Raw genomic sequence first — 25,014 nt, 5'->3', positions numbered from 1 at the left:
ACCAAAGATGCTTTTCATAGCTATTACACAGATATAAATCAGGCTGAATTCAATAGAATTTAGACTGAGCTCAGCTAGCAACTTTCCTTTGCATCTTTGGAACATGATGGGGCTTGCAACATTCTTTTCCAATGAGGTTTTAAACTTTATTTTACAGTTTAAATAAGTTTGTCATCTCATCTTTAAGCTTTAGTGAGGAACTGTGCTCAACATGCTCAAGTAATTTAGTCATTTTTTGCCCTAAGCCTCTGAAATATTCCATCAAACCAGCAGTTACAGGTAAAACTAAAAAGCAATTGAAGGCTAACATTGCACTTAAGCAGTACATTCAATTAATGTGTAAGAATGTGTAATCTATTATTTCTTTTTGCATCTCTTATGAAATTTCAAGCCTTTATCTTTGAAAAAGCAGCACATCGATCCAGAGGCTTGTGTTGCCCCATTTAAAATCTGCTGCTGTTGCCAAAAAGGCTGCTTTGAGGTAATTACACTGTTATTATCACAAATTGCTACTCACCAGTAAGACAATTTCACCATGAAAGAAACTTGCAGGATTAGTCAGGAAGTTTTTACAGTCTCATAAGGTGACATAATTCTAGATGGTGTATTTTAATTGATTTAGAAATGATCTCACATCTTATGCTTCTCTGGCTTGCAGGAAAAAAAAATCAGAAACCACCTCACACACAATTTAGTTAGGAATGCATATCTAAAATTTAGTAAAATATGTGAATGTCACATGGTATTGGGTATTCAGATGCCTACAATCCAACTTGTAAAGTTGTATGGCCATGTCAGTAAGATAAACTGCTTACCTTTGGAACTGATTCTGTATATTACTAGTAGTATCTGTGTATTCCAGCCAAGCCCTGATATATTCATGTAGCTCAAAAAGCAATAATGTGTCTCATAATAAATTTAAGCAGGACCATGATAAATCTAAACAACTTTTAATGGCTGGCAAGGAGCAGATTATTAATCTTCTTGGTAAGAAAAGACCGAAATGGGTGGAATAACTATGAGATGAAGTCAATGAAAGAGGCAGGCCTGGAGATTGTTTTCACAATTTCCACCTTTCCTTAAAGTTGTTTGTGTGAGTGGTTTACTTTTCTAGATTGAGAAAACTTTTACTTTGGGAAAAGTTTCTCCTAAGTGGAAATAAATAAATTCCTGCACGTGTTCTTAAAGGAACAGAAGTCCTGTCAGCTCTGCTAAGATGACTCTACTTCAATATCAACATGAAAGACACTCAATGGAAGGCAAGACTCTCAAAAGAAAAAGTCAAAAAACAAACTGAATCAGAACATAGGCAGTATCTTTGTTGATGCAAAATATCTGCAATTAAAATCATGAACTGGTTGAAACAGATTGAAACAACAGAGTCTTCCCTTAGCAGAGATTTACAGTCATGGGACAGCATTCTTTAGCTTTCTGGAAATAGATATTTGGCTCATGAATCAAATTACATAGCAATATAATTCTTTACAACACCACAAAATACAGTATGTAAAAAATATGCAGGGATTACAGTTTTTATACAACTGTAACCAAACTTTTAGCAAATAAGTTATAAATTAGAACAACAACATGAATTTTGTCTCACAAAGCAGTTCATTCTCTAAAATTTCCTTCACAGAACATCCTTTCAAGTTCAAAAAAACCTTAGCAGAAAGTAGAAAGAACAGTGGAAATTTTACAACTCTGTATGCAGCTTTTGTCCTTCTCAAAAGGTTCTAGGATATAGACCACACAACTTTAAAACATTGTTCTTTGAACAAACTTCAGTAAGATAAAAATAGGTTTTCCCTCTGGGGGGAAAAAAACTCATTATTTTGGCAAATTCAAAAACTTGCTGCTAATGTTATGAAAGAGTTAGGACTTTTGCAGAAGCTCTAGAATTGTGTCTTGGTTATCTAACACTTTCCCTGTTTCCTTTCCAAATTAGAAACAATTCATTTCAAACTTCTCCCCAGAGAAGAGAATGAAAGGGATCTGTGCAAAGATATAACTGCACTTTAGTGAGCTTTGCATAAGAACATAGGTAGCATCCTTCTGTTTTAAGCAATAATTAACAAAAATTAGTGTATCTACTTATTAAGTACCACTTTGTTTTGTTACCTTTTTGTGATCCCATGGAGTCATGAAAAAGAAGCATACTGAACTGATGTTTTGTTTGAATAGTGAGAAATTCTACTCTTTACCATTTCAATTATTAAAGTAGCATATTGCTAAAGGTATCCAACAGGATATGTATAAATATAAATATATTTATATCAGTGCCATTTGGTTTAATTTCATTATGGACACATACAGGTTTGGTTTTTGTTTTTAATAAAGTTCCAGCGCCACAAAACCAATGTTGCTTATTTATTTTGAAAAGCAGGGATAAAAGACAGTCCCAGTTTGAAAATCCACTATAGCGAACTGTTCTTCAGATGCTGTGTCTGTAGAGGCTTTACATGATATTCATAGATCTTCAATGCAGGCCCCAATTTTAATGAAAGTCCAGTGAGTACATCATTCCTTGTCATCAACAGTAACGACTTCCCATCAATTTCCTAAAGCAAAAATGAATAAATACTTAAAACGATCTAGGAATGGAAGATCAAAGAAACCCTTTCATTTGTTTTTTAAAGGTATCCAGAATGTGGGGCATTTTTTAGGCTTATCAATAGATCCTGGTTCCTGTTTTGACCAAAAGGACCAGCATAATCCTTAGATTCTGCTAATGCTGCTTTCCCTTTTATGATGGCTAGGAGAATTTGAGGCATTTAGCAACCATCCTGACTTCTTGTCCCAGAAATACTGAATCAGACTCATTGGTCCAACTAGCCCAGCATTCTCAGCATTGACTGGCAGCCACCCTGCAGGGTTTCAGGCCAGTTTTTCCAACCATACTAGAAATGCTAAAGATTGAATCTGGAGATCTTATGTACACAAAGTACACTCCTTGACATCAAGCTACAGCCTGTCTGTGGATCCAGATTATATTATACTGATTATTTTGGAGAAATATAGAGGAATAGCTTCCTCCAAATAGAATAAATCATGAACAGAAACAGCTTCTGGTCTTTTGTGACCTGAGAATACACCCATTGTACCTTTTTTTATTGCTACACAAAACAGGAGTTGCACCGTAACTACAGTAGCTGGGAAATTCAGGACAGCGCAAAATCTTCTCTACTTGTTCTAATCAAGTCTACTTGTTTCAGACCAGCTGATGGTCACTTCTGCATGCCAAGTAACTCCAACAGGTGTTCTATATCCAGGCTGCAGAATCCACATGGCCACTAGGTGGGAGCAAACAGATATAGAAAACTACTGCTCCGCTGCCTTCTAGCAGTCATCTAAATTTTTGCAGCCCAGATCTGGCAGGCATAAGAGCTACTTGCTTCACAAATTTCTCACTATACCCATCTATTAGTTTTTTTAAAAGTTCCCCCTGACTTGTGTTGGGGGGAGCCTCTCTTATACATCAACAATTGACACAGAAGCAGAACTAGACAGAACTGTAAAAGAATTTTGTCATGTACCCTGAAGGGAGCTGATTTAGTGATGAAACAGATTATGTTCTACTAGAGTAATCTGAAAATCTTCTTATAAGGAAGACAGAAAACTAAGGGAAGGTTGAAAATACAGAGAGGCAGCTGATAATCCGACAGAGGAAAAAAGAAAAGGAAAGCTGGTATAAATAAAGGAAAAAGAACAATGGTAGACTTTCTAACAATGATTTTATAATTAAGCACTCAGCTAGAATTTTGTTGACATTCCTTTTTAAAGAGAAACAGCTTGTATCTTACGTCTTCATACAATGATATTCTTAAATTGTTCATAATCAGCTGCCTCTCTGAGTAAATGAGAGAATAAAATGCCCTCCAACTCCTAAACTACTATGCCAGCAGGAAAAGAAACTGCTAAGAGAGGTGCTAAGAACTCTTATCGTTTTGGTCTCATATTCTGGCAGCATAATTTTAAATTATATTTACTCACCTATAAACTTCTGTCCAAACAAACCAGGTTCCCCTACAATGCCCAAATTATTCACAGGAAGACAGATACTAGTAGAAAAAAGTCTGACCACTATTTGCTCTTTCCCAGGAAAACAATCCTAACTCACTTTTGAAAATATGCAATACAACTGGGTTTCTTTTCTTTTTCTTTAATTTTAAACAATCAAAATCCTCACCACACTCCCAGCAGTGTGGGGCTCTTTGCAGAGATCCCTGCTTCTTTCAGCCCTTATTGGGATGGCTATGTACCTCTGCAACTCTGCAGTCACATGGTCATGTCAGAAAGTTCTAAAGAGCAAGAACAAGCAGTCTGTGCAGAAATTATGATACTGCTCTGAAGCCTAGCATAATTTTCCTATGAACTGAATACAAAGAACAAGAGGCCTGCTACTTCCATTGCATACAGATAGTCCTCATTCGGTGACTGCAATTGGGACCAGTGACTCAGTCATCAAGGGAAGCAGTTGCCGAGTGAAAAACCACATGACCCCAATTATGCTTATGATTTTATTTCAGCTTTCCTTTGCTTCATAGTCTCAGAAGGATACAACCCCAAACAGCCAGGTGAGCTCAAACCATGGGGAAGGGTTCAAGAACTCAACTCATGAGGAAGTCAGGTAAAAGGGCAATTCTTATAGCCCTTTTTCCTCACCCCAGCGCTGGGATAATTAGCAAGAAGGGAATTAATGTCTGCATTCACATTCATTGAAGAGGAAGGGATTACAAGAGACTAAGCAGGCATACAATGGGCAACGCACATCAAAAGGAACTTACTGGTGCTGACTGTTTGCCTAGCATGCTTGCCATGAGCTGCTAAGGCAAAAGAAAGCCTTTAGTGTGAAACTTATTAGGTCTTGTCAATTTCAGGCAACAGAGGTGAGCTACCAGGAGAATTCTAACCAACTCATTAAGGTCAGAGATCTGAGCTTGTTAACTTGCAGTTAGCACTTTTTAGGGATGTGCTGCCCTGTGGAGAAAAGCCTCTCAGGAAGAGATAAGTTGTTTAAGCAATCTCTCTGCTCTGCAGGGTCGGGGGGAAGGAAAAAAGGGTCAGGCACAGGACAATGCATGCTGACTGTAACGGCGAACACATGACTGAGAGAGATGCTGCAAAGGTCATAAATGAGGACATTGGTCGTAAAGTTATTTTTTTCAGCACCATCGTAACTTTGAACAATTGCTGAACGAGGCAGTCAGTAAGTGAGGACTACCCTATTCTAACTCTTTGCCACTTTGTAGCTATTGTCTGCATTTTTGCAGCCAAATGTGATGGCTCTAACCCATGGCGATACTTACTACAGTCATCATGAATGCAGTGCCTTGAGAAATTTTGGGTCTAGAACTCCTAAAATTTCCACTCAGGCATGTGGATTAGGAATTCCAAACATCTGCGAATGACCAGGTTTCAGAGAACTTCTGCAGTTTATCAGTTTCACAGGCAAAGCTCTTAGCAAGAGTCTTAAAGTCTGACTAATAAAGTTAAGCTATGAAATTGGGTGTCCTAAGGGTTAGTCAGCTCGTTGGCCAATTTCTGCCCTTCTGAAATTCCGTTTAGCTAAGATTTACTGTAGACACCAGCCTATTAGGAAAAAAGTAACACCAAAAAATATTCAACCAAATCTCAATCTTTTTGATATGAGTTCAGCATCCAAAATGTAAGTTATTGATACATATTGGGAATATTTCCAATTAACTTTAATGGCAGCATATGTTATGCTATGTCAAAATCATGCATGTGAAGGGAGACATTGACAAACTAAACCTACACTTATTAATTTTATATCTTATAAATGAAACGTGCCAATTAAGAGACCTGCCTGCTGTGTGCTCAGATCTTTGGGATTGCTGAATAAATAAAATGTACTTTTTAAAGTTGCCAAGCAATTTAAAGAGTCCCTCTTAAGACTCTTAAGACTTAAAGAGAAGAGTCCCTCTTCTCGGGGGAGATGGGCAGTGGTTAAATTTGAAAAATAAACAAACTTAATTACATGAATATATAAAGAGCAATAGGAAACCCATACATACATTTATCTGTAATGAATTTATGTTACAAAAGTTCCTATCAAAAATGCTCCAGGCAGGATCAACTTTTTCAAACAGAAGTCACTAAAACTGCCACATGATCAATATTAAACAGTTCTGACACCTGCAGTATAATAGAAAAGCTTCCAGTGATTTTAAACATCAGAATATTCAAATAAGAGTATATGTTTACAACTTGTTTCTAACAAGTTCATACGTTAAACTAAACCTAACAAAATGAATGAAGACTTTTCAGATATAGGCAATACTTAGACAACTGTATATTAGCTGAACATGTAAGATATGCACGAATATTTTGCCCACACATGCAAGTTCTCTGCTACTTCCTTCATGGCACAAGCAATTGGAAGTTCCTAATTAACTAGTTTCCTGTTTATCTAAATTGAGAAACTATGGCTACACTTTCAGAGGACTCCAGGATACTAAACCAGTTTGAAACTGGTTTAAAATGCAAGTATGTTCCAAAGCTGGTAATGATATTTCCTGGTCTGAATGAAATGGGAAATCATATTTGTTAACTGGAAGCTTTCTGGTGTGTTTTATATTGCAAAGGGAGGAGCAAAAGAACATATGCAGTAAAAAGGCTAATATAGAAATACTAACACACACAAACACAGATGCTATAGTAGGAGCGACAAAAACGTCTCATGTCATATAAAGAAAAACATTCAGGAACAGGTCTTATTCAGGGTAAGTTATATCCAAACTCTGATGTCTAGTGTCAAGTTCATGGGAAGTGGTAGTACTGCTCTATGCTGCATTGGTCAGACCACACCTGGAATACTGTGTCCCGTTCTGATCATCACAATACAAAAAGGTTGCTGAGGAACTGGAAAGGGTGCAGAGAAGAGCAACAAAGATGGTCAGGGGCTTGGAGGCTAAAGCCTATGAAGAGTGGTAAAAGGAACTTGGTATGTTTAGATAAAGAGAAGGCAAACGGGACTGTAGTCTGTAGTGTCAGATGATATATACAATATCAGTATGTTAAATCTATAGCCTCTTCAGTTTCTGTGAGTGATAATATTCTTTCCTATAGACAATTCAGCTGGCTTTCCAAGAACATGAGACTTTCTTCAGGCAAACTTCCTTATTCCAAGACAGAATAGTTTACATAAGTCCAGCTCCTAGACCGCAGTAATTTTCCTGGGTCTTTCAGCAAGATGAGGCCCCCTAATCAGATTATAACACTTTTTAAAATAGCTTTGATTTAATGCTTGCACATGAATTATAGCAATGACTCAAAAATAAGAAGAAACTGGAAATAATTGAAAAACAGCTCCTTTCTAGTAATAATAAAAAGACACGTTGTACCTGCCTTCCCCAGCTTTTGAGGACATTAAGTACCTGCCAAAATGATGGAGACTGGAGAGCATTTTATTCTCTCTATAGATAGAGAAGGCCTTTCCCCACTTGTATTTAACTAAGGCACAATTATGCCCCAGCAACGTCTTTTTTCTGCCATGACCCTGTAACACTGTCATCATCTTGTCATCACCGCCCAACAGTGAAGTAGGCACGAGTCATCTTTCACTCTACCAGTTAAAGTACTTATTTCTCCATTATTCCAACCCTGTTGAAGGATATAATAAACTTAGAGGAAATCAGGTAACTGCAGTGATTTGGAACAGAGGCAAAAGAGGAAGGATCAGGATTGGCAAGCAGGTTTTATGCCAATACAGTTATCTCGTGAGTCAAGGATGGGTGGATAACACTAACTCAGCAATGGGGAAAGGTCCACAGACAATGATTATGAGATATGATGCTGTAATGTTCTTTAATTCAAATGATATTTTTTACTATAAAGTGTCTCTCTGTAGGTTGAGCCATGGGAACTGGATTTCTTTCTTTTTGGCTGAACGTTTCGCTGCTTGTCCAAGCAGCTTCTTCTGAGCAAAGGTTGGTAAGGGGACCCCATATATGTCTTCCAGGGTGGCTGCATTGTCCCTACACCTGAATGGCTTGTTAATTGTGCCACTCAGATGCAGCCATTCAGGTGGAGCCATTCAGGTGTAGGGACAATGCAGCCACCTAGTCTGGCAATGAAACGTCTGCAAGAAAACAACAAGGCTCAGAGAGCACCAAGGACTCCACAGTTCAACCCTGAGCTACAAATATTCACTTCGATTGGTACTACCTGTACTATCTATTTCCCCATCTGTCGTCACTCTCACCAAGGCCCAAATGGGAAGAGTTCAATTTACTCCCTCTATACCCATCTCATCATACCCTTCCTTCTTCCAACTTTTTAATTCATCATGTCTTGTCCTACATCATCAGTGCCACATTATCCTAGGCTCCCAAACACAGCCTCTAATGAGGTAATCTCATAATGGAGTGCTTGTAGAAACCCATGGTTAGCTCTTTTCCAGGCACAGATTAGTATCCTGGGAAGCAGGAACGTGGGATTCTCCAACACAGGGCTCTTGCTGGCAATAAAAAAAAATGGTATTTGCTTGGGCAGATACACCCAGCCACGACCACCTTAGTCTTAGTCAACAAAGGCCTGACTCTCATGTTTGCTGCTGCTGATCTTCTGCTAGGCCCAACCCTGTACAGGGTGGCTGAAATCAATCTAGCCTCCACCGTTTCTCCCAATAGCTGGAAAATATAATCTGCTCTGGCCAAAACACCCAGCAGCAGCAGCAGCAGCCGCCGCTGCCATGGGGCTCAGACAGGGGTGCCTCCAATGTTTGGAGAGTCCTAAAGCCGATCCAGCTCATCTTCTCTGCTCTTTCTTCTCAACTTTCCCAAGCTCTCCCACACTGTCTCACTACCTCCAAGGAGCCCTGACACCAGCACAGCGCAGGACAAGGTTGGCATTCTCAGGCAAGGCTGACCATTTCTCCATCTTCTGAACAAGCTCCACTCTCTCCTCGGTCTCAGCCTCCTTAATCTCCAGCCACTCCAAACCACCTTTATGGCACCACTGCAGCGCCATTTCTTGCTACTCAACCACTCTGATTAACTTTCACACTTCCCAACCTGAAACCGCTTGGGTGAATATTCCCTGTCCCTCTCACATAGACGTGTCTTCCCAGTGCCATTACAAAAAGAAAAGTGCTAGTGAAAAGATGAATTAAAAGAAATATAATGGTGCTAAAATCATATCCACTATAAGGTATAATGAACACCTGCTGAACCGTGTTCAACCGACTAATGCTACTATCCATATCAAAGCCACTCTCTATTTCCTAAAAAATAACTTGTAAAAACACTTGATTAGAGTCAAAGGACACTGGCCTATATTAGCAAACTGCCCAAATAAAATGGAGTATCACTGAAACTCATTGTAGGTCAATGTGGAAAAACAGTAATTTAGCTGTAATAGAAGTCTTCTGTCCAGAACCTTCTCTTAGACTAGACTAGAATGCCAAAATTCTGTTAAAATAAAAACACAGCTATTCAACTTAGGCAGTTTTAAAGCCACCAGTTCCTTCTGAGGTATTAATGGCCATGATAGAAAATTACATGATGTTTCTCAAGATGACTGAAGGATTTTATCTTAACACTTTTATTTGGGCAAAAATGACTGCTAGTATGCATAAAAATCACTAAAGGCACATTACATGAACAGCCTTTTTTCAAACTGGGACCATAACTCCTAAGTCTGCTCTGCCATAAGTGTGATGCCACACATCTGGAAGGCCACTAAATTTGGGAAGGCTGTACTAACCAGTTTTCTTTACTCACAAATATACAAGGATGACATTATGCCAGCAAAAGGAAGTTATTTCATACAGCAACAGCAACTCAGCTAACATTGCCCTGAAACAGGCAGAGAAAGAGAAGGGTTAGGGAAGGATGGAAGAGGGGAGAAATTAACAGACATCCTTCGCACAATCTTGCAATAATGTGCTGTATACTCTGAACATGAAGACAAAATACAGTATCACTACTAATGCATAACTCTGAATAATCTTTCCTGATACCAGCCCTCTCTAGATATGTGAATCAACTCCCAGAATTCCTTGGTCAGCACAGTCTTTGCTAAGAATTCGGGGGTTTAAAGTCCATCCATCTGAAGGGAAATAACACTGGGAAAAGCTCTCCTAAAGCAGCATTTTTCAAACTTCGCAACTTTAAGATCAACTTCAACTCCCAGAATTCCCCATGCTGGCTGGGGAATTCTGGGAGTTGAAGTCCACATGTTTTAAAGTTGCCAAGTTTGAAAAAGCACTGTTCTAAAATGTGACCAGCAGAATTCTCAAGTGTTAGTGTAAGTGGGGGTCACAATAAGCCAATGCTCCAGATCCTGGGAAGAATGTTTGTCAATTTGCCCACATGCAAAATACAGAATAAGTTTTTAAATCATTTCCAGCACAGCAGCTGTCCTTACCAGGAATAGCCAGAAAACACTTCAATGACAAATGGATTCTTCTTTCTTTTCAACACTTTCTTTGCCATTCACTACAGTTCTCTTGGTAATGATTTTCCTGCCATCCACAATTTTGCTGGTTGTGATGATGGAGCGGAACCTGCCATTTTTGCCCTGGTTTAGAGATGAGATGGAGGAGCCGCCCCCTGGGATGTTGGAACCAAAGGAAGTGAAACCGGTTCCTGCAATGGGGGAGATGCCCATGATAGAGACTGAAAAGCTCCTGTCGGTTTTGCTTCTATTTCTCTGGGGATTTTGCTGAACCCCAGAAACGTCATCAAGCAGGTTGTCAAAGATATTTTGAGAAAAGGAATCTACTCCCATCTTTATGTTGAAGTGCGGTCTGACGAAACTGAATTTAGGGTCATGCCTTCTGCCACACCCTTTTTCTCCATGGCCACCGGCACGCACATTTTCAGCTCTACCTAGCCCTCCCACATGTCTTTTTTCATTTAGGTTCTTTTCCCTGGATCGGTCATAGGCATCTCTTTTTTTAGTATCAGATAAGACTTCATATGCTTTAGAAATTTCTACAAATTTCTTTTCAGCTGCTTCTCGGTTTCCCGGATTCTTATCAGGATGCACTTTTAAGGCCAATTGTCGGTAGGCCTTTTTAATATCATCCACGGGTGCAGTTCTTGGCACTCCTAAAACCTCATAATAATTTACCATCTTCTTCAAATGTTAGAAACAACAGGCCTGTCTGAGGCAAGTAACTGAACAACAGCCCAAGGCCTTTTGGAGCGCTGTCAGTTTCACAGTTGAAGCGTAAAGTATATTAGAAAGCAAACAAAAGAAACATACACTCACAAATCTCTGACCCATAGTACTGTTAATTATGTGATATTTCTGCAGGTAGTACCATGTTGGGCTTTTGGTAATCTTAACTGGGGTAATAACCAATAGGCTATGGAGGAGGAAACTGTTGAGTTCAAAACAGCTCAAACAGTTCCCTGTAAAAGATTGTGACATCACCACTGTTTTAGCTAAATAACAGTTAAGATTTCATTCATTTGCATACTGCACCTCCATTGGCTCTGGGGTGGGCTTTTAGAATTGCATGACATCAGAGAATAAGAGCAGATGTGTTCAGCTGCATGGTATTCTGAAGTGGGGAAAATTTCATGGGGGAATTGGCAGTGCTAGTTATACTTTATCCTACAGGCAAATCAAACACAGGATATGAAAAGATCCATATTATTTCACACACTCAGCCCAGCTGTACTACCAAGGCCTGCTTTCTCCAGAACAGACAAAATAACAAAGCAGTAGATATCAAGCAGAGGCACAGCATTCTTGCCACTTCTTTGGTAATCTTAGTGAACAGAATAATTATCTCTGGATAATTATCTGCAGATAATTTTAATCAAAATTTAAAACTTCAGCTCCATAGTCCCTTTTTTACATTGGCAGGAAAAGTTTGAACTGAAACAGTGGCACAGATGCTACTGTTACCTGGAATTTTTAGGCTTCATTATTAGCTTTTAAGAAAAGGTGATATTCGCATTCCTAACATGGCAGTCTAGGCCTCTTTTCTAACTCTAGGAAAGCATATTTTTCTTCTGGGCCAAGGCCGTTTCTTCTGGTATGGGACAATTTGCCTTTTCAGCAACTAAACAAGAGGGAGAGTATTCAGAAAGTCCTTGAATACACTTGAAAGTTTTAAAAGATACAAACCCCACTGGGAAAGGGACTGATGTAACTTGTAAATTTGCCCTTTGTGGAATGTTACCTAGAATCAATGTTTTCTATTGTTCAATTCTCACATGTAATCAATGTCTTTTATTGTTTGATTGCTTGCATTATGACGTATCACGTATACCAAATGTATGTGTCATTTGTTTCTGCTCATGCAGGGATAATACTGTACAAGGAATCTCACACCTAGTTCCTGTGACCAGCATGGATGTGAAAAATCACAAAGACAATTGAGGCAACTAGCCTTTCCATGGCTCCTTTTTTTAAACTTCAATTTGAAACATACTAAAGCCTAACTGCTTGTTTTCAATCTATTAGGACATCAGCAGGAAATAAGAATAGGCTCAAATTGAATTTTACAACAACTAGGTATTGGTAATTAACTCCATATCCATGTTCCTGGGAACAGCTGTAAAAATCCACACAAAACTGATCTGTGGTGGTTTCAGAACCCACTGTATATTGCATCCCTTTAAAACCAGTTAGATACTCTAAATTCCCACAGGTGTGCCACAGAGCATTATGAGAATAAAGCTGTTGTTCTGAACTGTTCTCAAAAGAGCGACGCTATGTCATAAAACATTATGTCGGTTGAAATTTAAGCGGTCAGAAGGGTTTCTTTTAAAATAGGTATTATAAAGAAGATCATGATTTTCAAAAGAATCTGTCCTAACAACCAGGAAACACACTGAGACAAGGAACTGGTCTCTAATATTTATTGCTAGTACTTAACAGGAATCCTAACAAACTGAAGAAGCGTGGGGAAAACCCAGACATATAACCCCCAAGGGTTAAGGCGGTCCCGATCTGTGTCTCTTTGAATGGCTGAACAATTCATCAGTGCTACGCATGCGCTTGACAGTCTGGATGGGAGCCCCCTGCTCGCCATCCTTACTCATGACAGAATCTAATATAAGAAATAACTCTTTATTAAAAAGGTTTTTCCAAGTTCTATAAACATGTTCTGCTTACCCCAATAACATGACTCTGGGCAGCATACGTTGAAACTTCACTGATCGTTTTGCAAAAGAAAATCCTCAAATAGAGCCAGGTGGTGGAATGGTGAAGATGCTAGACTAGGAACCAGGAGACCCAGATTCTAGTCCAACTTCAGCCATGGAAGCTCACTGGGTGCCTTTGGACCAGTCACTATCTGCCTAATCTACCTCACAGGGGTGTTGTGGGGAAAAAATAGGAGGAGGGAACAGTAGTATGCTGCTTGAGCTCCTGTACAAAAGATCAGATAGAAATGCAATAAATAACATAAAATTCTGATTTTAAAAGTCATACAAAGGTGCTGTTTTTAAAAAGCTGTCCTTTATACCAACAACGTCATTCAACATGAGAAGTTTTAGTGACTATCCTTAAATGGAACAGCAGCATTTTCTGACATGCTAAAAAAAATGAATCAGGGATTGAACTGAATTGAAAGATACCAACAAGTGCAAGATGGGGGCAACTTCATGCACTAGCAACCATGATTCTCACTGCTTTGTTTTAGATCCAGCACTGCAGAAACAGGTGAAATATCAGAATCCTATGCCTGGAGCTGATCACAAAGCCAAAAAACGAAGACCAGGATTTAGTGGGATCAGGACTGTCTGGGGTGTGTCTGTGTTTGTCATTCTTAAAAAAATTGAGATGGTGCAATCAAAGCCCTGTTCCTTTTTTTACATGCATCGCATTTGCTCCCCACAATATCTGGGGAGGAGAATGACCTGTGCAACTGACTCCAGCCATGCCAAACCAGCCTTTTAAATGTTATTACAGCAGCACTAGATGAAATGATGGAAAAATGACTCCTGTAATAATCTATGAAAGATTACAAAGAAAAAGAAAGACACATAAAACATCCAAGAACTGAGGGTATGGTTGAAACATCTGACATTCCTTGCCTTTGGAAAGTCGCTATCACAGGACAGCAACACCATTAGAATGATTATATCCAGACCAAATGGATCTTTGTCTCTTTTAAAGTTGTCTTGCTACTCAAAGTCTCTGAAGTTGTTGTTTTCCCCATTTCTGTACTTTTAACACCATTTCCCTTACCATCAGTGACCCTACCACCACCATTGCACAATCCTATGCAAAGCTAGCGTCCTACCAAGGAGTTAAGGAAAACGGACTCTCCAAAATATGGACAAAGTACATGGGCTTTTAGCACACAGCATGAAATACACACTTTCCCTATGGCTTTGGGATCCCGTTTCAAAACTTGGAGCCAGCTCAATTGCTCATCCTGCTGTTGTTCCCTGCTGAGTTTCCTTAGCAGTAAAATCTGAAGCATGCTTAAAAAGAGCATTTAATTAATAATGAAGACTGAGGAGTAAGTAAGCCCTGCTGGATTAGCAGCTTTTCATTAGACAGTCATAGCAACTAATGGAAATACAATTATGTAGATGTTATTACACAAAACCCATCACCTCCTATCCCTCCTCCCTTTTGCTTATTTGAGATGTCTTGATGCCAACCTAAGCAAGTCTATCAAGAGACTGGAAGGGTACAGACATCGTCCTGATAATGCTGTGTAGAGGATTGACATTCACATGCTCATTTTCCATAATGTAGTTCAACCCATTTAAAACTGCCAAGCAATTCACTATTACCGAATACTTATTTTATTTACTTATTGCATTAGTGCACTTTCATTTATGAACTCAAAGCAGAGTATGGGGGGGGGCGGACTTTCATTTTAATCCCATAACAAACCTGTGGGGCACATTGGTCTTAGAGAGCACAACTGGTCCAAGGTGACCCAGCGTTGTTAAGAGGAGATTTGAACCTGGGTCTTTGCAGTTCCAAGTATTTGCCTGTAATGGTCTCTACTCTGAAATCTCCCCAAGCTGGAAACTAAAAGTAAAAAGATATTGTACAAATAGATTTACCTGCTCTTGAAAAGCATTTGCTTGTTCTTCAAAGCCCACTGTTCTGAAATAATTCACCACATCTGTAACTGCCCAGTCAGCTGGATCAGGAGGTCTTCCATTCTCTACCAAGCTATGGAGTTTTAAGAAATTCAAACAAAACATTAATTTTGGCATGGACGTACCAAGTGGCACATATGCTATTTAAATGTTCCTTCAAGAAAAAGAAAACCATCAAGGTAGGAAGGCTAGCTTGCTTGTTGATATGTCCATGAAAGTGTCAATTGGCAGGGTCCAGGAGGAGGGCCTTCTCTTCCATAGTTCCCGCCCTTTGGAATAAGCTACCCCCAGAGATAAGGCAAGCCCCTACCCTTCTGGCCTTCCAGAAGGGGCTTAAGACGTGGCTGTGCCACCTCGCTTGGGGCAGAAGAGGGAATAGTTCATTGTGGTGTGGCTGGTGCCATAATACAGCCCAGGGGAATTTGAACATCTTCCATCTTGGGTTTTAGCTTTTTACCTTATATATTTTATAATACATATATATATTTAGAGTTTTTATATTGTATATTTATATTTTATAATGTTTTTAATTGATATGAACCATTGTTGTTTTAATGTATTGTAAGCCTCCCAGAGTCATGTTTGAGATGGGCAATGGAAAAATGGGCTAAATTAATAAATAAAATGAAATAGTATGACCACCTTTTAAAGATTCTATACTTCAAGCAGTCAACTCTAAATCCTGCCTCCTTGTAAGCCTAAAGCAATTTGGTATCTGTTGGACTAAATCCCCAATATCATCCTCAGTTAACATATGTGGAGGGTATCACACCTACAACATGACCTAGTTTCACCATTGGTCCGTAGCTACCTTTTAGCGCCATCCAAAAGACTGCCTTGTGAAAATAATGCTTCTTGAGTCTCCTTCCAGACACCTCCAGGCACAATGAACTATGATGCAGGCTGGGCAGAGAGGTGGCATAAGGTCTCCTGGCAGAAATATTAGGGCTGCATGGAGTTTTGAGCCTGAGGTTATTCCAAGCCTAGCACTTAAACTGTCAGACACATATAACTTTAATCCTGTGGGAATGGAGTGAAAAATTGTATTTTAGAGCTGGGCTTGTGTTAGGAGCTCCCTGCAAATAAATTTTGTTCTTCCATTAAGCAAAACTAAATACCAAATGTCTCCCAAAGCTGTCCCAAAGTCATCTAGTGACCTTGAGATCTGAATCCTGATTTCCTTAGTCCAAGTCTGCTTTCCCTCTCACTACCCCACCCAGTTAATATCTGCGTATTGTCAAAAAAGGATGGACTAATAAAGGGGATATGGCAGTAGGCACACATACTACCTTTATTGCAAATGCAGGAGAGCCATTTTATTATTATTTTCCCCCAATAATGCAGTCTTATGCAGGACTAAGCAAGCTAATAACTGAGAGGCTTGAATAAAGTTTTGCATTAAGCTGGACAGGACTACCTGTGCCATTCCTGCCTCCAAAAGAGATACTGAGGATGCACCTCTACCTCATAATCCACTTTAAGCCCCAGGATATTTCCTCCAATGTCTACATGATTCAGACAGGGATGGAAATGCAGACAGATTTTCTGTGTGATAGGCAACCATGTTTATTCTAGCTGAGTTCACAGCAACACAGTCACTAAGCAAAACATCACGTGACTGTGACAGACTTATGACATCATGTCCAATTTGGCTGTTAAGCGAGTCACCATGGATTGTTAAGTGAGACATCATGTAACCGCAACTTGTGATTTTACTGCCAGCTTCTCCATTGACTCTGCTTGTCAGAAGCTGGTTGTGAAGCGAGCAAATGGCAATGACATGCCTGCGGGACTGCAACAGCCATAAATGCAAGCACTGGTCGTAAAGTTACTTTTTCAGTGCTGACGTAACTTCAAATGGTTGCTAAACAGGGCAGTCATTAAGTTAGGTCTATCTGTATTATCTAGGCTCTGTTGGGGGGGGGGTTTGGAAATGATTTCCAGAATTGAGCTTCTGTTAACTTCCAGACCTTTGGTAAACTTCCGGAGGATGAAATGGCTGACTGAAGACAGTTCTGCGAAAATCTCTTTGCTACAGTTGTCTGCTCTGCTTTTTCAAAGAGCATCGTAATTCCTCCCCGGACAAAGAGAGGATAGGAGATCACCCACAAGTGCTCCAGACAGTAGCTACTTGCGAGGAAGCCACAATACAGTGGTCCCCGGAGGGTTTTGAGCACTGGGAGACAAGGGAATAGCCATTTTGCTCAAACCACGGTTGACCCCTTTAAAAGGACACTAAATTCACATATGTCCTTTTCTAATCACATTTGGAAATTGCTTATTAACTACTTTTCAGCTGTTAGAAATCTTTGGATCGACAAGTCTGAAAACACCAGCTGAGTCTGCCCTCAATCCTTAATGACAGAAATTTTTAACTAAAAGCTTAAGCACTTTAAAAAGATTGAAATAAACAAGAAAAAGCTAATTAAGACTTTGAGTTTAGAAAGTTATAAATGGATTAAGGGTCCAGATAAGTTTGAAATAAGATTTTGGAATTAATCATAAGAATCTTTCCCATGGGAAAGTCGAATTGTTTTGAACATGAACGAGATTAACAATTTCAAAAATTGGACACCAGAGGCAACTAAAGATTTTAATTAAAGGAAAAGAATATATAAACCTGATTAACAGCTAAAGAATGACACAAAATATGTAATATTGGAAATACTGAAGGATACTTTTGAAAAATGGAATCAGAAGTTAATATCAACAGTATCAATAGTGATGTTTGCTTCTATGGATAGACTGTGTCCAAAAGATATTTTGGAAGAAATGGCAGAAGAGGAACAAATTTTATCTGACAAGACAGAGACAGAGTTGATACTGAAAATGGATCTACAAATGACAGGCTACAAGAATGACATGGAAAAAGATGTTTTATTGAACATACAAGAGAAATGGTTTGATCCTTTAAAAATCAAAAGGGAATTACAAATAATAAACCAAGAGAATGACCTGGATAATTCTTTTATATTGGACTTACAAAAGAGGCTTGTTAAAGCTTGGATGAATCTTGTGAGAAGGGGTAAAAAAGAAATGAAAAAATCAAGCTCTATGACATTACTTGAATGTACTAAAGATTAAGATTGTTAGAAGTAAAAGGAAGGAATATAAAGTTGGTTTATTTGATCAAGGTTAAAATAGATTTTTTTTATTATTTCTGACAACCCTTAATGGACTTTTGCTGACACCAGGGCTGAAATGATGATGCTTTATGGATTTGTTTATAGATAAGAGATGGGACATGGGATGAAGAGATCATTGGTTGCAAATTAAGAGGAGGTGAAAAGTTACTAAAATTGTTTATATTTGTTGTGATAAAGGTTGGAAGTCACTCCTTCCTTCCTTCCTTTTCCTTTGCACTTTTACTCTTTCTACTTTTTTTTCTTTTAGTTTGTATTAGTTTTTACTATTGCAATTATAATCTTTAATAACATTATTTTTTTTAAAAAGCGGATGGTTTCCAGAATTGCCAGCGAAGAGACGTGTAAGATTTCTTACTCTTTGCCCTTGACTTCTGCAATCATGTATTCCACTATCCATATATCTGTTCTGTTGTGCACAACAGCAGGGAAATGGCAAATAGCAAGAGGAGGAGGAACATGTGTGTCAGCATGTATCTATGAGAGGTGTCCCAAAATTTTTAAATGGGCTGGAACCTTGTCTTTCAACAAATTAAACGTTGAAGGCAATCCACACCATGGAGCAATATACTTTTTATGTGTAGAATATTTTTCAAAGCACAGTTTTGTTCTGGCTTGTTTCTGTATCAACTGGCTTTCTTTTAAAAGGACATTCACACAAATATGTAGTTTTGAATCATTTTCCTCAATAAATCAACGAACAAGTTTTTGAATCACTTGTTTAATTGGGTTCTCTTTATCTAGCTTTAGGAGTTGTGTGGAGAACTGATCACATTTTAGATCATATTTATTCAAATAGGTTCACAAACGTTTAAGCACCGTTGTATACGGAGCAAGAGCCTTCCATCTTGGAAGATAAATTATTTACTTGTGTCACAACCTGCCCAACGTGATGCTTAGAGGCCTAAGCCTAAATGAATAAATAAGTAACTACAGTATTTGAAAGCAACTGATGCCCTGTGAACAAAGACGATGCTTATACCAAAGGTTTCTAACATTTAGAGGCTCACAGATATCCTGAAAACACGTTTTGCAAAACTGCAATCATGATGTCCTCAGCTGGTCAGAAAATACCTATTTACAAGAAGGCAAATGGGCAAGCTTGTTTCCTACCATTCACTCCAGCGTCTTCCGCTTATCTTTTGTCTTTTTTCTAGGTAGCTGGAAGCACTTCCAAACAAAGCTTTAGGCAAGCAACCACTTTTTTATTTTCTAAGAATATCCCCCACAACCCTGGAATGGGGAGGACCACGTGGGAACCATACATATTCTTGGAAATAAAGGTTGTACATGTGGCTTACACATCTGTTTGCTTGCATGCAAGCTTCCCATTTAAGCTATTTTAATGCAAGACCAAATTAATCTAAATTAAAATGAAATAATGTGGAGTCTGGAAGAGAAATCCCAGCAAACACCTGGTTCCAACGGCCTTTAATTGGAAATCCAAGCCCTATTGTCTGTTTATCTATCTATGTTATCTTTCACCTGTGAAATTATAAATAGAAATGTTATCAAGATAAGACCTTAAATAGTGTAGAAAACCTCTATCAGCACTGCTAACATTTCACTCAGTTCGCAGAACTGCTTTACAGGTACTCTTTGCTTAACTATGGTAATTGGGACCGGCAACTCCGTTGCTAAGCGATACAGTCCTAAAGTGCAATGTCACATAACCATGCTGATTTACAACAGCAGTTGCGGCAGTTAGGCAAATCCTGCAAGGTTGCAGCGTCCAGCAGCCATGTGATTGCCATTTGCAACTGCCTGCTGGCTTCCCCGTTGACTTTGCTTGTGGGAAGCCAGCAGTGAAGGATGCAAACGGTGATCATGTGACCACGGGACACTGCAACATCATAATTGCAAGCCAGTTGCCAAGTGCCCAGATCACAATCACATGACCATGGGGCTGCTGCGACGGCTGCAACTACGAGGACCTGTCGTAAGACCTCTCATTCAGTGCCGTTGTAACTTTGAATGGTTGCTGAATGAGTGGCTGTTCAACGACGACTACCTGTATATGCAAGGATTAGGAGGGCAGGGCAAAAATATTTATTTCTATCTTACAAAAATTTTTGATTGTGAATTTCACAATACAATGACATTAAAACACAATTCCAGGTAAGGTTCTTCCTCCCACAGCTAAGAAATATATATGCTAAAATTAGAATGGAAAGAATGGAAGAAAAAATACAGCAAATAATATATACTATACAAAATGAGAAAAATGGAGATCTTTAACTATAAGTGTAAGAGACTAAATGGGCTCTGTCTTTGAACAACAGTGCAGTGATCTTAATTGCCTCCAAATTAGTTGTAAAATAAAATGTTAGATGAACCTGCATGGTATACCTGTAGTAGAAGCTATTCTTAATTCCATAGTGACATGAATATACATGGGAGGTAACCTGAAAAAGTATCTACAAGGCTTACATGATGCAATTCCAGGTTCCATTCAAGAATCACCCAGCTGAACACAGGTTCACATTTCCACCTTGTACAACTTTGTTGCTATAATGACACCTACTGGCAGGCAGTTCAAAATACACCTAAAGGAGGCCATGAACTCTTAGTTCAGTTTTCACATGCCAGAGGTTTCCTCACTTCATAAACCAAATTTATTGGGAGAATGGAAAAAGCTAAAGAGCTGAATTTATGTTGTTTACCCTGCCTCCCAGTATCTGATCCCACCAGGTCTTTCAAGAGGAAAGGCAGCTTGATAGTTTAGATCCCCCCATCAGGCACTGCTTTGATTTTTCTCTGCATCGTTGGATATTATGCACATGGTATAAAAAAAAAGATATGGAGGGTGGGAGGTGCACGCATTTTAAAAAGTTCCCTTTTGGGGAACTTTTCCCCCAAAAAGGGCATGGGACAGAGGTTGACGAGGGTTTTGTTACAGCACTCTAAAATATGACAGATTGGGAAGTTATTTTCAATCCTCGTTACTTTATGGTATGTGGAAATTTATTTATTTGTTTATTTAATTTATGTAGCAAATTAACCTTCCATGGCTGCTATCTCACTGCGCGTGACTCTGGGCGGTGTACAACAATTAAAACCATATCACAACCTTTAAAACACTTTAAACAATAAACATAATAAAAATAAATAAAAAACAAGGTTGTGGGAGAATAATAGCCATCTAAGCACTATACAACCAAACATAAATCATATTCAAAATGATCGATGAACTGAGGAGTGGACACGGTGATGTGGAAGTGCCCCATGATTAAGGATACAAAACGTAAGTAACAACAATATGGCTTTTATTGATAATTCTACCAAAAGGCAAATTTAAAAATGGATAGGGTTTATGAGAGAGGATGGGCAAGTTTGTTAATTCTTCTAGATTTCAGTGACTTTCAGTACCATTAAGCTTCATGTTCTCCTTCACAGGCTGGCCATGTTTGCAATGCACCTTAGTTAGGTGCTGCTTCTACTATCTGGAAGGTTAATTCCAAATTCCTGGAGTAGGTTATTTTCCAGGCCCATAACATAATGCCACAGTGTTTGCTAGGATTTCATCTCCTTCTGTTTAAACACTGACATGAAACCATCTGCTAAGGTCACACAGATATTTGGAGCAGTGTGGCATCAATGCACTAATGACACCCAGGTCTACTTCCCATATAAGTATTTCAGAAGTACTTAAAAAAAGAGCCTAGGATCTGGACAAGGACCAATAAACTGGCCTCTATTCAACCAAGACCAAAAATTAGTCGGTAGAAAACTGGCCTGACATGGGCAGTGGCAACTCAGATAGTTCAATATAGTTTTGCACTTCTCATGAAGATTCAAGCTCATATTTGATCCTGTATCACTGCTGGAGCCAAAAGGGCCTACCAGCCAAGTCTGATGTGCTAGATGCAACTCCGTATCAGATTACAAGGTACTATCTTTAACGATTTCCTGGAAACATCAATTAGAATACTGTCACAAGTTAAACTGCATCCCACAGTATATTGCTGATCCATTTCCAGACCCAATTTAAAGTACTGCTGCTAACTTTGTAAATCCTAAGCAACCTGGAATTAGGAGATTTAAGAATTGTCTTATCCCACTTATGCATACTCAAGATCATCATCTCAAGCTCCTATAAGGCGAACAAAGGAAAGAACTGTGATGTCCAGTTTATTAGACCCAATTCTTCTGTCTTTTTAATAGTTGTTTTAATACATATTAGTATTAATGAAAGTGATTTTAATCTAAAAGTCAGCTTTTAAATTTTCACTCTTTATTAGTTATTGTTTACTGTTGATGGTTTTGACTTTTGTTTTTATCCTGAGGACATTTCTGCATGAGATGTTGGGAACCTGGCATTTGCACAATAGCTGGTTTTGACAACTAAGTTAATGGTTTTTGCAGTGGGGCTATATTGTAGTTTATCTGACATGAGAGCAAAGCTGATGTTTTCTTTTAACACTGCTGAGCTTGTGGATGGTTCTTCCAATTGGTAAGAATTATTGTCCTTGCCTTTTGGCTCAGGGTGATCATGATTCTTCTTCTTTCCCCAACCCAACCCAGAGTTTTAACAGTCTCTTCTTGGGGCCCGTACAAGCAACGGGCCTTTCCTTACTCTAATCCAGGAATAAGTGCTCTCTGCCATCCTTGAATTAGCAGAAACCTATATTGGCATGTCATGTGCTGCCCCCATTGCCAATCTCTGTCCTGCCTCTATTGCATCTGTTTTGATTCACTGCCAATTAGTGGGGTGCTGATTTTATGTGTGCAGCACATGATAAGCAAAATGCTTAGATGAGACCCAACTTTATCATCCTTTATTTTATGCATCTCACATGCTGGCAGAAACACATCTGCAAAGCATAGGGCTGCAACAAGGAAGGGATGTGTCTGGTTGTCATCTCTAGGTGACTTCCTGTGCTCCCTTTCCTGTACCTCATTCTGTCGTTATTTGACTGAAATAAAATTGCTCCCTTTATGACTTGAAACTGAGTTACCTTTTCTTAGGGCTTCTTTGCCCCTTCCTTTCTTTATATAGACAACAAATGCAGACTTCTAGCTTTCTCTGCACTCTGTTCTGCTGGCAATGGAAGGTGAAAGCGGGGTTGACCCTATCATTCCATTGTTTCACTACTTCTGCCTTCTGCTAAACATGTATGTACTTCCGGTACTGCTGACTAAGCAGCCTTGCGTTAATGAACAATTTTGGCAGAACACTGGGACAGTGCTGCTATATTTAGTGCTTTAGAGAGACCACGGTGCAATGGTGGCCAGTGAGCCAGACCAGGGCCCAGTGAGCAGAGGGGTGCACCCACATAAGTCTGAAAGGGGAAACTGGCATCACTTTGATCCCGCCCACCAGCAGTCACCTGATTTCACCTATAACTTAATGAATGAGAATCCATAACCAGTTTAACACACTTTGAGACTGTCACTGGATGCTCTGTGGCTTTAGAGGAAAATGCTGCTTTCACGCCATCACAGGCTCTTCTATTATGGGGACATGACAGAAAAAAGGATACTTAGATACAAATGGGGAAAGGCCTCTTCTTCTGCCACTGCAGCAATGTGTAGCCACGTTATAACTATTCAAGAGAATAGCAAAATTGCCAAGATGCTCTCCTTTCATCCTCACAGTTTTCAAAAGGCTTTTAGCAGCAGGAGGAATGCCAGCTTTGGAGTCAGACATTTCCCCCTTACAGCCACCACTAGGTTGTTTGATTGTGTTTGCAAAGAAGGAAACAAATGCATACAACATGAATTAAAAATACAGATTGGGGCAGGGCCCTAGCAGTTGCTTTTCTCTCCCTTTTGCATGGGGCGGGGGGCAGGGAGAAGATTGTTTTCACCTGAGGACTGGCAGCAGCTCAGAGGAAGGGGCTTGACTGATGTCATTCTTCATACTCTCTTATCAGTCACCTGGAGGGAACCTGGTGGGCTCACAGCAAGCTCTGTATGTTCTTAAGTGGTTGGTAGTCAGTAGAACCTGCTCCACCAATCTTTTTGTTTTACTGCGTAACTGCCCATACCCTCCATGAAGCCCCTTAGTAAACAGGCTCTTTAAACCCTTAGAACAGTGTTTCTCAACCTTGGCAACTTGAAGATGTGTGGACTTCAACTCCCACAATTCCCCAGGATGCTAGCTGGGGAATTCTGGGAGTTGAAGTCCACACATCTTCAAGGTTGAGAAACTCTGCCTTATACTCCAATGTGTGTCAAAAGGTTAGGGTTACAAGTGAGGCCAGAGAGTGTTGATATAAAATACTTTAAATCAGAGATATGCTTCGGTCATAATCTTCTTAGTGCAACAAAGATTTCAAGGTCAGAACAAACTCCTTTTGTACTGACTATATTGTGAAGTCAGCAAAATAACATTTTAACAGTCTTTAAAGATAAAACTATTTATACCATTTTTGGTACCCAAAAGAATTAGACTTCAGCTCCGTAAATCAATATACAATATATAAGAGGACCACTTACTTTTCTTTGTCCAGAGATCCATTTTCCTTGTTTTCCATGTCAATGGACAGCATGGGGACGTCAGCGGTATGTTTTATGTCAGGAACTAAATCGATAAAGAAAAAAGCTCTGTGTATTTACAAGCATTGTAGTGAATGTATCAAACCTTGCTTTTCCTATTAAACTGTTTTAAAACAGAGAAAAAGAATAGACACATAGATTGTCACACTGCATAGCTCTCAAAGCAACTTCAATGGAGTTTAAAGAAAAGGTCTTTTAATAATCAACAAAAAACTTCCAACAGGTTGCATATTAATTCATTTCAGCAAGGGTATTCTTGCCCAGAAAGGCAGTGGACAGGTTTCCGCAAGTTATTCTCTTTTACCCATTCTCCATTTACG

At 39.2% G+C, this 25,014-nt stretch overlaps 2 protein-coding genes across 2 annotated transcripts; both read right to left on the bottom strand.

Moving 5' to 3' along the window:
* Positions 1 to 2,123: 2,123 nt before the first annotated feature.
* On the bottom strand, positions 2,124 to 24,724 carry SAMD13 (sterile alpha motif domain containing 13). The gene is made up of 3 exons (XM_063300150.1): positions 24,635 to 24,724; positions 15,012 to 15,123; positions 2,124 to 2,558 (listed from the first exon to the last, which is right to left on the bottom strand). Exons 1-3 carry the CDS (start codon positions 24,685 to 24,687, stop codon positions 2,415 to 2,417), a joined length of 309 nt encoding a protein of 102 aa, XP_063156220.1. The 5' UTR covers positions 24,688 to 24,724; the 3' UTR covers positions 2,124 to 2,414.
* LOC134494895 (dnaJ homolog subfamily B member 6-like) lies at positions 10,411 to 11,100 on the bottom strand. Its single transcript, XM_063300148.1, has one exon. It carries the CDS (start codon positions 11,098 to 11,100, stop codon positions 10,411 to 10,413), a length of 690 nt encoding a protein of 229 aa, XP_063156218.1.
* Positions 24,725 to 25,014: the final 290 nt, after the last annotated feature.

Source organism: Candoia aspera, chromosome 3, assembly GCF_035149785.1.
Source record: "Candoia aspera isolate rCanAsp1 chromosome 3, rCanAsp1.hap2, whole genome shotgun sequence".
In the NCBI taxonomy this organism is placed as follows: Eukaryota; Metazoa; Chordata; class Lepidosauria; order Squamata; family Boidae; genus Candoia; species Candoia aspera.
This window is presented reverse-complemented; position numbering and strand designations above follow the sequence as displayed.